Source organism: Salmo trutta, chromosome 14, assembly GCF_901001165.1.
Source record: "Salmo trutta chromosome 14, fSalTru1.1, whole genome shotgun sequence".
In the NCBI taxonomy this organism is placed as follows: domain Eukaryota; kingdom Metazoa; phylum Chordata; class Actinopteri; order Salmoniformes; family Salmonidae; genus Salmo; species Salmo trutta.
The window spans coordinates 28,729,457-28,746,300 of NC_042970.1; the positions used below are offsets into that span (position 1 = coordinate 28,729,457).

General features: G+C 42.1%; 2 protein-coding genes across 4 annotated transcripts in view; both read right to left on the bottom strand.

Moving 5' to 3' along the window:
• The window catches only part of kcnab2a (potassium voltage-gated channel subfamily A regulatory beta subunit 2a), a 134,755-nt gene extending 131,366 nt beyond the window's left edge, over positions 1 to 3,389 (bottom strand). For all 3 annotated transcript variants that reach the window (XM_029775181.1, XM_029775182.1, XM_029775180.1), the window contains exon 1: positions 3,294 to 3,389. The gene's annotated coding sequence lies outside the window, so the exon portion shown is untranslated. The remainder of the gene's footprint in view (positions 1 to 3,293) is intronic.
• A 504-nt stretch (positions 3,390 to 3,893) lies between these two features.
• On the bottom strand, positions 3,894 to 10,763 carry LOC115207740 (protein/nucleic acid deglycase DJ-1). The gene is made up of 6 exons (XM_029775183.1): positions 10,569 to 10,763; positions 9,877 to 9,978; positions 9,618 to 9,677; positions 9,082 to 9,151; positions 7,767 to 7,853; positions 3,894 to 4,407 (listed from the first exon to the last, which is right to left on the bottom strand). Exons 1-6 carry the CDS (start codon positions 10,656 to 10,658, stop codon positions 4,247 to 4,249), a joined length of 570 nt encoding a protein of 189 aa, XP_029631043.1. The 5' UTR covers positions 10,659 to 10,763; the 3' UTR covers positions 3,894 to 4,246.
• Between the last annotated feature and the right edge of the window lie 6,081 nt (positions 10,764 to 16,844).

Consider the following 16,844-nt stretch of genomic DNA (forward strand, 5'->3'; position numbering starts at 1 on the left):
CTAAAACTAGTTGAGCCATCGCCACAGTCAATTTCTGTGCAGTATTTGGCTGCTCTAACAAGGCTGAAACACCATGGAGCTATGACTCAAGACCTGTCAGAAGAGAGAAAAAAAATGACCTAGGGTCTGCTCCAATCATTTCATCACTGGTAAGTCTGATCAATTCCCAGTTTAGCTGTTATGGTAATATTACATTAGCACATCATTTGAGTTAGCCTGCACACAATGTTCTTGTAGCCATCTTCAAAATATATTTACTTACTTGAATAGAGGACTTCTATAATTGCATCATTTAACCAATGAGTCAGTGTGACTTCACCCTGGCCCACAACACCCCATCCAGAAAAGGGAAGGCATAGAGGCCTCCATTGCTCTACTGTACAGATTGCTCAAGCAGAATAATACATGCTAGCATTTATGTGCAACAGCGCTAAATGTTAGCCACAGACATGTGACTAACAGAAACGGAATAATGTGTCCGTGAACAAGGGGGGGGGGGGGGGGGGGGGGGGTCAAAATCAAAAGTAACAGTCAGTATCTGGTGTGGCCACCAGCTGCATTAAGTACTGCACCATCTCAATTGGGTTGAGGTCGGGTGATTGTGGAGACTAGGTCATCTGATGCAGCACGCCATCACCCTCCTTCTTGTTCAAATAGCCCTTACATAGGCTGGAGGTGTTTTTTGGGTCATTGTCCTGTGGAAAAACACATGATAGTCCCACTAAGTGCAAACCAGATGAGATGGCGTATCGCTGCAGAATGCTGTTGTAGCCATGCTGGTTAAGTGTACCTTCAATTCTAAATCAATCAGACAGTGTCTCCAGCAAAGCACCCCCACACCATCAGAACTCCTTGTCGATGGTTCAGGGTGGGAACCACACATGCAGAGATCATCTGTTCACCTACTCTGCGACTTACAAAGACAGCAGTTGGAACCAAAATTCTGAGATTTGGATTAATCAGACCAAAAGGACAGATTTCCACCGGTCTAATGTCCATTGCGCGTGTTTCTTGGCCCAAGCAAGTCTCTTATTATTGGTATCCTTTAGTAGTGGTTTCTTTGCAGCAATTCAACCGCGAAGGCCTGATTCATTCTGAACAGTTGAAATGTGTCTGTTACTTGAACTCTGAAGCATTTATTTGGGATGCAATCTGAGGTGCAGTAAACTAATGAAATCTGGGTCTTCCTTTCCTGTGGCGGTCCCCATGAGAGCCAGTTTCATCATAGAGCTTGATGGTTTTTGCGACTGCACTTGAAGAAACTTCCAAAGTTCTTGAAATTTTCCAGATTGACTAACCTTCATGTCTTCAAGTAATGGACTGTTTCTCTTTGCTTATTTGAACTATTCTTACCATAATATGGACTTGGTCTTTTACCAAATAGGGCTCTCTTCTTTGTACCACCCATACCTTGTCACAACACAACTGATAGGCTCAAAGGCATTAACAACGAAATAAATTCTACAAATTAACTTTTAACAAGGCACACCTGTTAATTGAAACGCATCCCAGCTGACTACCTGATGAAGCTGTTAGAGAGAATGCCAAGAGTGTGCAAAGCTATCATCAAGGCAAAGGGTGGCTACTTTGAAGACTCAACTATATTTTGTGGTTACTACATGATTCCATGTGTTAGTTTGTAGTTTTGATGTCTTCAGTATTATTTTACAATGTAGAAAATAGTAAAAATAAAAAAAAACCTTGGAAGGTGTGTCCAAACGTTTGACTGGAACTTCAGAGGTCGACCAATTATGACTTTTCAATGCCGATACAGATTATTGGAGGACCAAAAATGTTCGGATGTACCAAGCAACATTCCAAACTGCCCCTGGAAGCAACATCAGCACATGGTCGAGCAGCCACACACAAACCTAAGACCACCACGCACAATGCCAAGCGTAGGCTGGAGTGGTAACGCTCACCGCAATTGGAAAAGCGTTCTCTGGAGTGATGAATCACAATTTACCAATTTTTTATTTATTTTTTTATTTTTATTTTTTTACATTTAACCTTTATTTAATTCATGCAATGACATTCTAGACAATTCTGTGCTTCCAACTTTGTGGCAACAGTTTGTGGGAAGCCCTTTCCTGTTTCAGCATGACAATGCCCCCGTGCAAAAAGCGAGGTCCATACAGAAATGGTTTGTCGAGGTCAGCGTGGAAGAACTTGACTGACCTGCACAGAGCCCTGAACTCAACTCAATCAAACACCTTTGGGATGAATTGGTATGTCGACTGCGAGCCAGGCCTAATCGCCCAACATCAGCTGTATCACATCCGGCCGTGATTGTGAGTCCCATAGGGCGGCACACAATTGGCCCAGCGTCGTCCGGGTTTGGCTATCATTGTAAATAAGAATGTCTTAACTGACTTGCTTAGTTAAATATATAAATAAAATAAATCAGTGCCTGACCTCACTAATTAATGTGGCTGAATGGAAGCAAGTCCCCATAGCAATGTTCCAACATCGAGTGGACAGCCATCCCATTAGAGTGGAGGTTGTTGTAGAAGTAAAGGGGGACCTATTCCATATTAATGCCTATGATTTTGACACTTTTTTTTAAGGTGTGTATGGTTCTCCATCCATCCCTGATTCAGAATATACCATATTATGTCATGCTTAATTCAATAACTATTGACGAGGGAAAACCGAATATCCAATATAAAACAAATATCTCGGTGAATTTTTTTTATTGATTCTACAAAGTGAATCTGAAGAATTGGGTTCCGACTCAAGACAGCCCATAATGGCATACAAGGCTCTGCTTCATGAGCGGTCACGTTTGCTTTGAAGAATCAATCACTAGTTGACTGCGATTACCGTATGGACACAAAATCAAAAAGGCATCCATTAACAGCGGTTTTGTGTAACCTTATGCCATTCTCTCGTGCACTGGTATTTTTTTGTAGAGCGTGTCGTGGTGGCACATAACGTTACTGTACTAGCTAGCTAACTAGCGAAGCACCCTCAGTCAAACCACAAGTAATGTTTCGTATACCAATTTACAATGTTTAATTAACAATATTACATTGTACACAACTACTAGTTTATCCAGCATCGCGTTGGCTGGCTAGCTAACTAACCCAATCATTTGCTTGAGAACTTGTATTCTGGAGGTTAGCTAGTTCAAATGGCTGTGAGTGAACAATAACTTGGACGTGCCATACTACATTACCACGACATTCGTGACATTGCACAGCGACAACGTGATTTGATACCGTATACAGTAGTTAGCGTATACCTTTGTATTTTGTCAAAAATCCTCTGCTCGTCAATTAGTTAGCGTTTACCTTCGTGTTTTGTCAAAAGTCCTCTGCTCGTCAATCTGAAGCACCAGCCCCTTGTTTTTACCGCTTTGACACTCACCATGCGCTGCTGCAGACTCACTCCTGTTTATTTGGGGCGATGCTTCATTGGCTATTTACGCGACGACACCACCATACAAAGCTTTTCATTGGCTATACTCGTTGTCAATCAATTTAGCAGCTCGGTTTCCCACGCCCACCTGTTTCCGTAATCCATTTTACTGCAATCAGTCAAATCATATGTGAAGCTCTCAAATCTGTTGTTTAGTCTACATGTATTGTCGAATTCGTCACGTAGCCTTAACCTTCGTGATTACCAGCAGCACTGTTGTACCAATTCAATTTTCGAATTGTCGATTCAGTAAGATTATTGAGCCATAACCTGATCGGTAGCCATTTATTTGTGTGATGAAACACAAATATAACTTTGATTTCATGCTGCGGCTTCATTGTTGATGGCTTGATGATAATTCTAACGAAAGCGAAGAGCAGTGACTACTGCTCTTGTTATTTCTGACTGTCGTGTCGAATGCATACTCTCATATTACCTCCAGTGTCATTGTTATAAATATACACATACCGTCATTGTACCAAGAGTCTGAAGGGGGTTCAGATGACTTTAATGATGAAGCTACATCAATGCTTTTGGACAGTGAAGACGGCAATATATTTGATATTTAAATCAATACAATTTAACATTGATTTTCCTATACAAAAGCAATAACAATCCCAAATCACTGATGCTTAAAGTGCAGGGGCAACATGTCCCAGGGAAGGATGGAAGAGAATAATAAAAATGCATCTTCTTACCATTGCACATTATCCTGTCATTATCATTATTCTTTGTTAACAATGATTGGCATGTGTACCATGATGAACAGTGCAGAGTACTTAGGGTTTTAGTTGACAGTGCTTTAGTTTGAAAGGCTCAACACCACTCAGTCTTTCAGAACCAGGGGTGCTTTGACAGTAGCAGCAACCTCAGCCCCCATGAGCTCCTCAACAATGGCCAGGGCAAACTCAAAGCTGGTTCCTGGCCCGCGGCTGGTAATCAGATGGCCATCCTTCTGGACTCGAGCCTCAGAATACTTGTAGTGGCCTAGGGAGTGGAGAGGAACAGTGGTGAAGAGAGAGAAACACCATTGTATAATACTCTGCAAATGGGAATTATTTAGTACCACTTGTTCAAATCAAGTTATTCATTGGTTTAACTTTCTTGCATTTACTACGTAATTTAACTTGTGTATATGCAGTCTTTCTTTGAAGTATTTATGTTGGTGTTTACTGATTGAATCTAATCAAATGCTGGTGCATAATGACCTCGTATTGATGACTATCATAAAGTAAGAAACTTGTTACAGCACCCTCTGCTGGACACAAAGGACCACAATCGTTTGTCACCACTGTTCAGTAGTACTTGGGATCTGCTCATTGTGCTGCATTTCCTGCCACACAGCCTGCTGAGTCATCATACAGGAAGATTTCCTACATGTGCATGTATTTTGTGTAACATCCAACTAACAAACAAGCACCACAGTGGCTATGAAGTAGCTATACAATGCAGAGATGAATCAACCTGAACTAGGGTTGTACATTTTGGGGAATATTCAGAGGTAGAAACATTCTGTGGGAATATATGCAATTTAAAATTAATAGCATTTAAATGTAGATGTTTTTTTGCATTGGATATATTTACCATATCATATGGAGACAAGGTAAAAGGTTTGTTTCTAAGTAAACAATTGCAAATTATTAAATGTTTCCAATATAAATTAAAATAAAAACAATGTTACAAATTTTACTTTAATTAAATGAGTTGACTCTTCACATGCGATGATTTCACAGAACAAAAGGGAACATTGAATGATCCATCGCATCTCCCAAAAACGTTTTCAACATGCATCTGTAAAATGATCATCTAGAAACTAAAGCTTTGGTTGTCTTCCTCTCAGGCTTCCACGTCTTCTCCCTGGACCTCCTCAATGTCCACCTCTTGAACATCAGACTCTGAGGCCTCATCTTCCCTGTCACTTTCCAACCTTGTTGAGGATGGCTTGTTGTCAAGCTCAAAAAGCTTCAGATTTGCCCAGATGGCCACCAATTTTTCAACCCTTGTATTGGTCAGCCTGCTGCGTGCTTTGGTGTGTGTGTTCCCAAACAAGGACCAGTTGTGCTCTGAGGCGGCTGATGCTGGTGGGATTTGGAGCATGGAGGCAACAGGGGAAAGAGCCTCAGATCCACAAAGTCCCTTCCACCAGGTGGCTGATGAGATATGTTGGCACGACTGCCATATTGCATCTCCATCCCAAAGCCCTTGCTTGGAAGTGTACTTCGCCAGACTGCCAAGAACTTTGCCCTCATCCAGGCCAAGGTGGCGAGGCACAGCAATGACAACATAGGCCTTGTTGATCTTTGCACCAGACAGGATGCTCTTGCCAGCATACTTGGGGTCCAACATGTACACTGTGGCGTGTATGGGCTTCAGGCAGAAGTCTTCATGTTTGTTGATGCATTTCAGAACTGCAGTTTCCTCTGCTTGGAGCAACAGTGAAGTGGGCCGGGCAGTACGGAGTCTGAACATCAGACAGGATGGCATTGTCTCCCTCAATCCATGCAATGGCTACTGCTATAGGTTTCAGGAGTTTCAGGCTTACCACTCTCTCCCAAAATACATCTTCCAGGAGGATCCTCTTGATGGGGCTGTCCATAATCGGCAAACTGTGATATGGCCATTTCTTGGAGAGACTCCTTCCCCTGCAGTAGTCAAACATGATGACATCACCACCCCAACGGGTGTTGCTGGGCAGCTTCAATGTGGTGCTCTTATTCTTCTCACTTTGCTTGGTGAGGTAGATTGTTGCTATAACTTAATGACCCTTCACATACCTAACCATTTCCTTGGCTCTCTTGTAGAGTGTATCCATTGTTTTCAGTGCCATGTCCTTCAGGAGCAGATATAATGCATGAGCAGCACAGCCAATGGGTGTGATGCGAGGGTAGGCCTTCTCCACTTTAGACCAAGCAGCCTTCATGTTCGCAGCATTGTCTGTCACCAGTGCAAATACCTTCTGTGGTCCAAGGTCATTGATGACTGCCTTCAGCTCATCTGCAATGTAGAGAATGGTGTGTCTGTTGTCCCTTGTGTCTGTGCTCTTGTAGAATACTGGTTGAAGGGTGGAGATGATGTAGTTAATTATTCCTTGCCCATGAACATTCGACCACCCATCAGAGATGATTGCAATACAGTCTGCTTTCTCTATGATTTGCTTAGCCTTCACTTGAACTCTGTTGAACTCTGCATCCAGTAAATTAGTAGATAAATCATGTCTGGTTGGAGGGGTGTATGCTGGGCGAAGAACATTCAGAAATCTCTTCCAATACACATTGCCTGTGAGCATCAGAGGTGAACCAGTTGCATACACAGCTCGAGTAAGACATTCATCAGCATTTCTCTGACTATGTTCCTCCATTGAGTAAAAAAAAAAATCTGATTCCAGGAGGACCATGAGCTGTTGCTATCGATAAGGTGTCGGATTCATCATTTTCACCTCGACTAGAAGTAGAGGGACTTTTGTCAGAGGTTGCTTGTTGTGAGCGCTGAGGGAACTTTATGCACTTGGCCAGATGATTCTGCATCTTTGTTGAATTCTTCACATATGATTTGGCACAGTATTTGCAAAATGTACACAGATTTTCCTTCTACATTAGCTGCAGTGAAATGTCTCCACACATCAGATAGTGCCCGTGGAATTTTCCTGTAAAGATCAGGAAAAAAATGTAAAAAAAATAAATAAATACAATTCCATGTCCAGATAAATAGTTAAGCAGTTATTTAAACAACTCCTTCATAAGAATTTTTTTTTTAAATGAAACAGGTGAATTGCAAGCTATAACCCACATGGTAGCAAAAACTAACTAGCAGGAATTGTTAACAAGTTAGAAAGGATTTAAAACACTTCGCTGTAGTTTACTATTTACTAGTTAACAAAAAAAATATGTATGTCATAAAATATTTTCACCCCACCCAGTATTGTAATCAAAACTTACCAGAAAGCATGTAGTCCTTGGCTCAGACAGTGTAGTTGTGTGCACTGCACGTGTGACGGAAGAGTGCACTGCACGTGTGACGGAAGAGTGCACTGCACGTGTGACGGAAGAGTGCACTGCACGTGTGACGGAAGAGTGCACTGCACGTGTGACGGAAGAGTGCACTGCACGTGCAGAGGATTGCAATTCCATCGAATTGGGGATAGTTTAACCAAAATATGCCACAAGACCTAGAATTGCCTTTTTGGTGGGAGGTTCACTGTTATAAGCTAACTTTTTTTAATGAATTGAAGCAAAATTCCCCAAATTCCTAGGCTTAACTTCCGGAAATTTCCCAGAAAGTTTCTGACCCTGTGCAACCCTAACCTAAACCTTAGCCCTGTGGCAGCCAGGCTGTTTGTGTAGCTTTACCACCAGTCATCATCTTGTCCTTGGCACCAGGGTGGGTGGTGACTGTGCTGCCGTAGGCAATACCATGTGCCAGGAGAGCCGTGGGACCTGAGGTGAGGAGGGAATAGGAGTTAGACCAATATCTTTCTCTGTATTCATTTCAAACTGTTCAAAACAGACATGGCACTCGCTGGACAACAAAAGGTGTCAAATTATTCCTTCTAAAAAACCCAGAGGTGTCACAATCAATACAGCTTAACTTTTGTTTGCATGTTACATTGAGGTGACATCACAACTAAAAGCCAGACTCATTAGTAGACATCATACTACCATAAAAATAGGATCTAAAATTAACCACAGTGTATACGGTTTCAATCCACCTCTGCACACTATATTTAGAGGAAGGGGGAAAAACAGAGACTAAAAATAATGGAGTTCGTGTCTGCTGCATTAACATTGGCAATGTCCTAGCACTGCAGTAAGCTCATCCTCAGACTTAATAAATAGAAAGCTATTGATCATGGTCCTTGGCTGCCTTCCCATGCAGTCTAAAGATTAGACTCCTCTCTGGCAGACAGAGCGGGTGCCTGCCAGTTAAGTAGAGCCAAGCTCCTCCCGTTACATGCCTGCCTCCGCCCCGTCCTGAGGACACCAGGCTGGACAAACGGCCGTCTCCAGAGAGAGTGCCTGTCCAGGGCTGGGACAGCGGGAGGCATCTCTCTCTCAGATGATGATTATTATGCACAAACTTATGGTCTTCCACAACACTGATTTTGTTTACAAAGAGTATGAAATGGGAGACCCGAGGGTCTATGACATTACCTGCTATACATGGAGTAATTGAGTCAAGCACTTTTCACACCCGCTTTCACATTAGAAATAGAAAGCATTATTTTCACTTAAGCACAATGTGACGCTGCTGCTGGTCATCCATTTGGCAGGTTCATTATATATTCCTGTGGGAAAAGATGTTTTCTAGGATGCCCTTTACTCTGCTCTGACACATGGGTCTTGTCCTCATTCACAACATCCTTTCAGTGCCCTTCATCGGCACAGGCAGGCAGAAAATCTCAGAGGTAGTGGGCTTTGTCAGTGGCACTAATATCTCGTTCTATCATAATCTCATTGTGTATTGGTTTCCTGCTTACTAATAAATGGAAAGGTGACAGCCTTATACTGCACGCCCTGTCTGACAGAAATCACCGGTTACATATTTAACTCAAGATTATATGTAAGCAATCTTGCCCCAGCTGTGGTCATTGACACAGGTACATCCTGGAGTGTGTGAGACATAATCTAGAGGTGGATTTGTACATTCTCACAGAAGGAACAGTACCTGCACAGATGGCAGCGATCAGCCCTTTCCTGTCCTCCTGGTCCTTCAACACCTCTTTCACAGCAGGCGACTACAAGAGAAAATCGAGGCCACATACAGAGAGTTGAGTCACTACACTCTCATAGAATGTGTGTTATAACACTGACTTTTCAGTAAATGGACAGTCTGATAAATATTGAGGACAATAGATGAGTCAATGTTTCCAGCATGACTGAAAAACAATTTAAAAGTTATTGTGGAACAACTTTCACAGAGCTTGTAGTTGTAAGGGCTAAAACCATAAAATGAATTAAGCATCATATAGTCACTGTATATTTGCTTGTTTTTATAAACAAGAGCAGCATACCAATTAAATTATATTTCAAATGTAGGAAAAATATAGTTCATAAAAATATATTTATTGTTTTTCACCCAAAAGACAAATGTTACAGTATCTACCTGCAACATTATATTGCCAATGTCAGGGACACACAGGAGAGATTCATCTGCAGCTAAAAGTTTTTGCAATGAATGCCAAACATTAACGGCATCCCTACCTCTGACAGGTGCTGGGCACCGAGAGCTCCCCCTGGCAGAAAAACCACATCATACGGCCCCTGCATCATAAGATACAAGGTCACAGATAACACATTTATAGTACCAATTTCCGATGCATCATCCTTGTACATTAATCAATGAATAAAGTTTTAAAGTGGGAAAACATTTGATTCAGAATGCATTGTAAACGTTATGCAGTCAGAGAGCAGCATGCTCTGTGGACTAATATGGCTGCAGGGTGTGGAGGCAGGACCTGACCTGCTTGCGGGCATCCTCCAGGCTTGCATCAGGAACAAGGTAGACATCTCTGCTGCACTGCACAGGCTCTTTGCCTGTCAACCCTGCCAACATCACAGCAATCTGCAGGATGTGGACACACACAAAATCACAATTACTTCAATGACCATCAGCAGACATTGCCCCTTAATCATAAATTCCCAATAATCAAAAGGAGTATGGGACTTTTCAGTTGAAAAACTCAGCCTCCTATCCTACAGTAGTACAGTGCAGTCACCTTTGACATTTGCAGTGGCCTTTTACTCACCTTACATGTTTTGAATGTGCCAACACACTAGCAATACATTAGCTAACTAGCCATGGATACAACTGCCGTTGTTCATCATGTCTGTTATATTTGGCCAGCTAAGGTAGATAATAATAGTTAAGTACAACATAAAGTTAGCTTGTTATAGCTGTGCTGTAGCTAACGTTACCTACCTTGCTAGTTAGAGAAACAAAAAAAGAGATCTGCATGCATGTCGAACTTGGACTGCAGTTTCAACTTGACTGTGGTTAGGTAAATAAAATATCTGCTAAAATACAAGTTAGCTAAAATGCAGCTTTTAGCAAGCAAAATTGAGCCAGCCAGCTAACGTTAGCACAATCTCAACTTAACTAGATCAGTGTTTGGTGTGCGCAACCAATTTAGCTAACTCGATAAGTTTACTAACCCCAGCTCTACGCATTACGTCCACAGGTATAACTGTTTCCATCTCTTCTGCACCTTTAGAGAGGATTACTAATGCCTTTTTCCCTGCCATTCTTGAGAGTTGGTTTGTGACTGGTCAGCAACAGGAAAGCAACTGTTTGTGAGAGGACTTTTATCTTGACAGGAACACACATAGATACACGTAAGTTACAGCTACGGATTCGCTGAAGTGACAAACAATACGCTTGGTTGAATTTTTCAAAGAATATCACATTATGTATTAGACCATTTCTTTACACCGTAGCATATTTGTAGTCCTACGTAATTTATTATGCGGAGTGTACGATAATAGATTTTCATTTAGATATGATGCAACATAATTCACTTTAAAATGCAACATATCTGCACTGGTAGGTTCAAGTACATCCACCAGGGGGAGGCATTCACCCATAAATTGTCAATAAAACTACTGTAAATATAGGCGTTTATTAAACAAGCCTTCAATTTCGAGCATTTGTTTGCCCCAACATAAGTGCGATTCAGGTTTATATTATTCAATACATTATTTAAAACCGTAATGTTTATTATACAGTGGTTAAAAGATCTGAAAGAAAACTAGTTCAAACTAATATGTGATTTTCTCAATTCCAAGATTTTCTGAAATGAGGAAATGAAGGTAACTAAATACGTGAAGCTCTGTCTAAGAACTTCTGCATCAAATCCCTCTCAATTGAAGAAGACATCTCTTAAGGCACCTCAGGGAATTATATTCCGGTGTAAATCCCAGATTTAATGTCTGGGGCTTTAGTGTGCAGACACTCTTCGCAGTTTAATGTGCCACTGTGCATTCTGCCGCAGAGATTCACTTTCACACTTGTGCAAAGAACAAGATCCCAGTGAAACAGCAGATTAGGCAAAGTGTAGAGGGTGCTGGCGGATTTTTTTGTTGTTGTTGCGTGCCTTTGAGCCAATCCAAAAGGCACCGGTGATTACCGACAAATGCAGCTGGGATCAACTAAGCCAGACCCACAGTGGTACACAAGCTCATTTGCCTAAAACATGGATTTATTTATCCATTTACTCATTTCTTTACAGAAGGAGCTCATAGTATGTTTATGATCAAACTCAGGAAACGCCTGTTAGTGATTTGCAAACCAGGTAACCTGGTAAGAATGTGGATTAGGCTGATACACTGACAATGCAAATTCAGTCTCTGAGCCATCTGTGCAAGGCCACAACTACTGAAATATTGCAGAGCAGACACATCTTTCCTGAATTTTATAACTTTATGAACTAAGCCTTTGTTGTTTATTAGAGAGATCTTTTGCCAAGTATAAGAAGGCCAGCATCCCGGAGTCAAGCTCTTCACTGTTGACGTTGAGACTGGTGTTTTGCGAGTACTATTTAATGAAGCTGCCAGTTGAGGACTTGTGAGGCGTCTGTTTCTCAAACTAGACACTCTAATGTACTTGTCCTCTTGCTCAGTTGTGCACCGGGGCTTCCCACTCCTCTTTCAATTCTGGTTAGAGCCAGTTTGCGCTGTTCTGTAAAGGGAGTAGTACACAGCGTTGTACCAGATCTTCAGTTTCTTGGCAATTTCTCGCATGGAATAGCCTTCATTTCTCAGAACAAGAATAGACTGACGAATATTCAAACCCACAAATGCTGATGCTCCAGATACTTAACTAGTCTAAAGAACGTGGCATTGGAACACAGGAGTGATGGTTGCTGATAATGGGCCTCTGTACGCCTATGTAGATATTCCATTAAAAATCATCCACTTCCAGCTACAAGAGTCACTTACAACATTAACAATATCTACACTGTATTTCTGATCAAATTTATGTTATTTTAATGGACAAAAAAAGGGCCTTTTCTTTCAAAAACAAGGACATTTCTAAGTGACCCCAAACTTTTGAACGGTAGTGTATATACAGTTGTGGCCAAAAGTTTTGAGAATGACACAAATATACATTTTCACAAAGTTTGCTGCTTCAGTGTCTTTAGATATTTTTGTCAGATGTTACTATGGAATACTGAAGTATAATTACAAGCATTACATACGTGTCAAAGGCTTTTATTGACAATTACATGAAGTTGATGCAAAGAGTCAATATTTGCAGTGTTGACCCTTCTTTTTCAAGACCTCTGCAATCTGCCCTGACATGCTGTCAATTAACTTCTGGGCCACATCCTGACTGATGGCAGCCCATTCTTGCATAATCAATGCTTGGAGTTCGTCAGAATTTGTGGGTTTTTGTTTGTCCACCCGCCTCTTGAGGATTGACCACAAGTTCTCAATGGGGTTAAGGTCTGGGGAGTTTCCTGGCCATGGACCCAAAATATCGATGTTTTGTTCCCCGAGCCACTTAGTTATCACTTTTGCCTTATGGCAAGGTGCTCCATCATGCTGGAAAAGGCATTGTTCGTCACCAAACTGTTCCTGGATGGTTGGGAGAAGTTGCTCTCTGAGGATGTGTTGGTACCATTCTTTATTCACAACAATTGAACCGCTCTCCTTGAAGTTCTTGATGATCCGATAAATGGTTGATTTAGGTGCAATCTTACTGGCAGCAATATCCTTGCCTGTGAAGCCCTTTTTGTGCAAAGCAATGACGACGGCACGTGTTTCCTTGCAGGTAACCATGGTTGACAGAGGAAGAACAATGATTCCAAGCACCACCCTTCTTTTGAAGCTTCCAGTCTGTTATTCGAACTCAAATCAGCATGACAGAGTGATCTCCAGCCTTGTCCTCATCAACACTCACACCTGTGTTAACGAGAGAATCACTGACATGTCAGCTGGTTCTTTTGTGGCAGGGCTGAAATGCAGTGGACATTTTTGGGGGGAATTCAGTTCATTTGCATGGCAAAGAGGGACTTTGCAATTAATTGCAATTCATCGGATCACTCTTCATAACATTTTGGAGTATATGCAAATTGCCATCATACAAACTGAGGCAGCAGACTTTGTGAAAATGTATATTTGTGTATTCTCAAAACTTTTGGCCACGACTGTACACTGAACAAAAATGTAAATGCAACATGCAACAATTTCAAAGATTTTACTGAGTTACAGTTCATAGAAGGAAATCAGTCAATCAAAATAAATGCATTAGCCCCTAATCTATGGATTTCACGTGACTGGGAATACCGATGTGCATCTGTTGGTCACAGATACCTTTAAAAAAGGTAGGGGCGTGGATCAGAAAACCAGTCGGTGTCTGGTGTGACCACCATTTGCCTCTTGCAGTGAGACACGTCTCCTTCGCATAGAGTTGATCAGGCTGTTGATTGTGGCCTGTGGAATGTTGTCCCACTCCTCTTTAATGGCTGTGTAAAGTTGCTGGATATTGGCAGGAACTGGAACACGCTGTCGTACACGTCGATCCAGAGAATCCCAAACATACTCAATGGGTGACGTCTGGTGAGTATGCAGGCCATTGAAGAACTGGGCCATTTTAGCTTCCAGGAATTGCGTACAGATCCTTGCAAAATGGGGCTGTGCATTATCATGCTGAAACATGAGGTGATGGCTGCGGATGAATGTCACAACAATGGGCCTCAGGATCTCGTAACTCTGTGCATTAAAATGACCATCTATAAAATGCAATTGTGTTCATTGTCCGTAGCTTAGGCCTGCCCATGCCATAACCCATCCTCCACCATTGGGCACTCTGTTCACAACGTTGACATCAGCAAACTGCTCACCCAAATGACGCCATACATGTTGTCTGCCATCTCTTCAGCATACTAGTGACCATCAAAGATGAGCATTTGCCCACTGAAGTCGGTTACGAAGCCAAACTGCAGTCAGGTCAAGACCCTGGTGAGGACAACGAGCACACAGATGAACTTCCCTGAGACAGTTTCTGACAGTTTGTGCATAAATTCTTCAGTTGTGCAAACCCACAGTTTCATCAGCTGTCCGGGTGGCTGGTCTCAGACCATATGCCTCACCTGTCAGGTAGATGGATGATCTTGGCCAAAGAGAAATGCTCACTAACAGGGATGTAAACACATTTGTACACAAAGTTTGAGATAAATAAGCTTTTTATGCATATGTAAAATTTCTGAGAGCTTTTATTTCAGCTCATGAAACATAGGACCAACACTTTACATGCAGCGTTTATATTTTTGTTCAGTGTATATATCATATTTTTTGTTTGTTGTTGTTGAGATTTCTCTCTCTCTGGTGTTCTGCTCATTGGGCCACAGATGAGATCTTCTTGTCGATGTCTGTTAGAGGAGCAGGAGCCTGAGTGTTGATCAGCGAACTCTATCTTATTATTATTCCCCAGCGAGTTCTGCCTCCTGCATGCCAGGCCATGCCAGGCCTTCCCTCCGCTCTGCTTTATCTGGCACACCACAGAGGTCTACTCATAAACCTGAAGGGCTTCTGGAATCCAACCACTGGGGATTCTACACTACAGAATCATTTTCAGAAAGAAAAAAAAACAAAATCCACTGACTGAAATGAGGGAATTCCACCAATTACCGTTTGTCACAAAGTAATCCTGTTACCATTGCTCTGAATATGAAACGGTGTAAACATGGAAATAAACTCGTTTTTGCGACATGAATGTACATGCAAAGGCCCTGTTCGGTTAAGATACACAGCAGCAAACCCTGCCTCAGAAACTCAGGAAAGAGGTGCCACTACTCAATATGGTCACAGTAAAATTGGCTCTATGGGGAGAGATTAAAACATTTGAGGAGAGTTTTGAAAATACATTGAATTGCTACATTTCAGTCATAGTGTGGTGGTGTGATTCAGATCATACATCCACTACTCTATGGTAACTACTCTTGGTTGGGTTTTTCCTCCCACTCAGGTAGAGCCTGTACCACTACAGTTGAATATGGGATGAATATTTAGGGACATTTTATCTGCCGATCTGTGCATAAGCTTTATCTTGTGTCTTTTTCACACATTGTGAGCCTCCAAGAGCAGGCGATGAGTGACAAGCATATAATCTTGATTGCATCTCGATGATATTACCTTATGCTGCCAAGTGCTCAGGTGACAGCTGGAGGCCTGTGTGTGGAGGGATCTGGGGAACAAGGTGACAGTGAGTGAATTTTAAACACCTGGATTAGCAGATGGCCATTCAACAGACACAAGATGGCGCCAGCTCAGTAACTTCAACTTTCAACAAGGAACCTCGATTTCAGGGAACTTAGATTTCCGAACGTCCATATTGTCGGTGTTTGCAGTCCAATGGATACCATAAAAGAAAACAAATTTCACTCCCTTGGTCTAACAAAAGTTAGAAACAACATAATACTTATCATCAAGTCAAACAAAATTAAATTGTACCACTCACATAACTTATTTTCCAAGTTTTTATGTGCTCAAAGATATCCATGTAAATCCAGTTGAGAACATGTTGTTTACATCCAACAGAGACAATGTTGCAAATTGAGGCAGCAGCTCATGAATGTGCTGTCTTGATTAGAGTGTGTGTAACGACTCAAACACACAATTGCCCTAGAGCCATTTATGGTTGCAGTAATCTCCCTGCCCTCAGACTATGCCCCATCCCAAACTATTTTGAGGGGGGTACAAGTGACACTGCCTATCTCCCAACCTCCCCTCTCTCTTTCTATCCCATTTTTTCTGTTAGTGTCTATATCTCTCTCTCTCTGCCTCCATTAGATCCCCTAATGCCATGCAGCGTGGCCTATCTTCAAACACTAATGCTGATGACTGGTCCCTGCAGCGGTACCCCCCACCCCCAGCCACCCCCTAGCCTGCTCCTCCACAGAGAGGGTAATAAAGACACAAGCAGGATTAGTGTTTCGTGCCTAACGAAGGGGTGACAGAGAGAGAGGCCATGCCCACGGGCCGCTCCCCGACCCTGCTCTGCTCTGCTGAGGTCTCCCCTGCCTGTGCTTCCCTCTGGTCCGCTCTCTCTCCTCTCTCACAGGGTGCTCTGTGGCTCGCTGATAGACTCTGAGTGGCTGCATTCATAATATTCACATTAGATAAGCACAGAGTGACAGTAGTCTTAAGTGGCTTAAGTACTGTGAGTATCTACCCTTAACCAAGTAAATGTACTGTATGTGAAAACAATTTAATTCTCCATTCGCAAGAGTTTCCAGGTTTTCTGACAACATTCTTCCTGTGCAATGAGAAAGCATGTTTGAATTAATGTGCAGTTAAAAAAAATGTCTGTATTAGACTTTACATATAGTTTAAGTACTTAGCTGTTTGCTGGTGACCTGGTGACTATAGGTCATGGGGCCTGTCTTTATGCGTATCATTTTAAATCACTGTGGACTTAAACAAATGGAA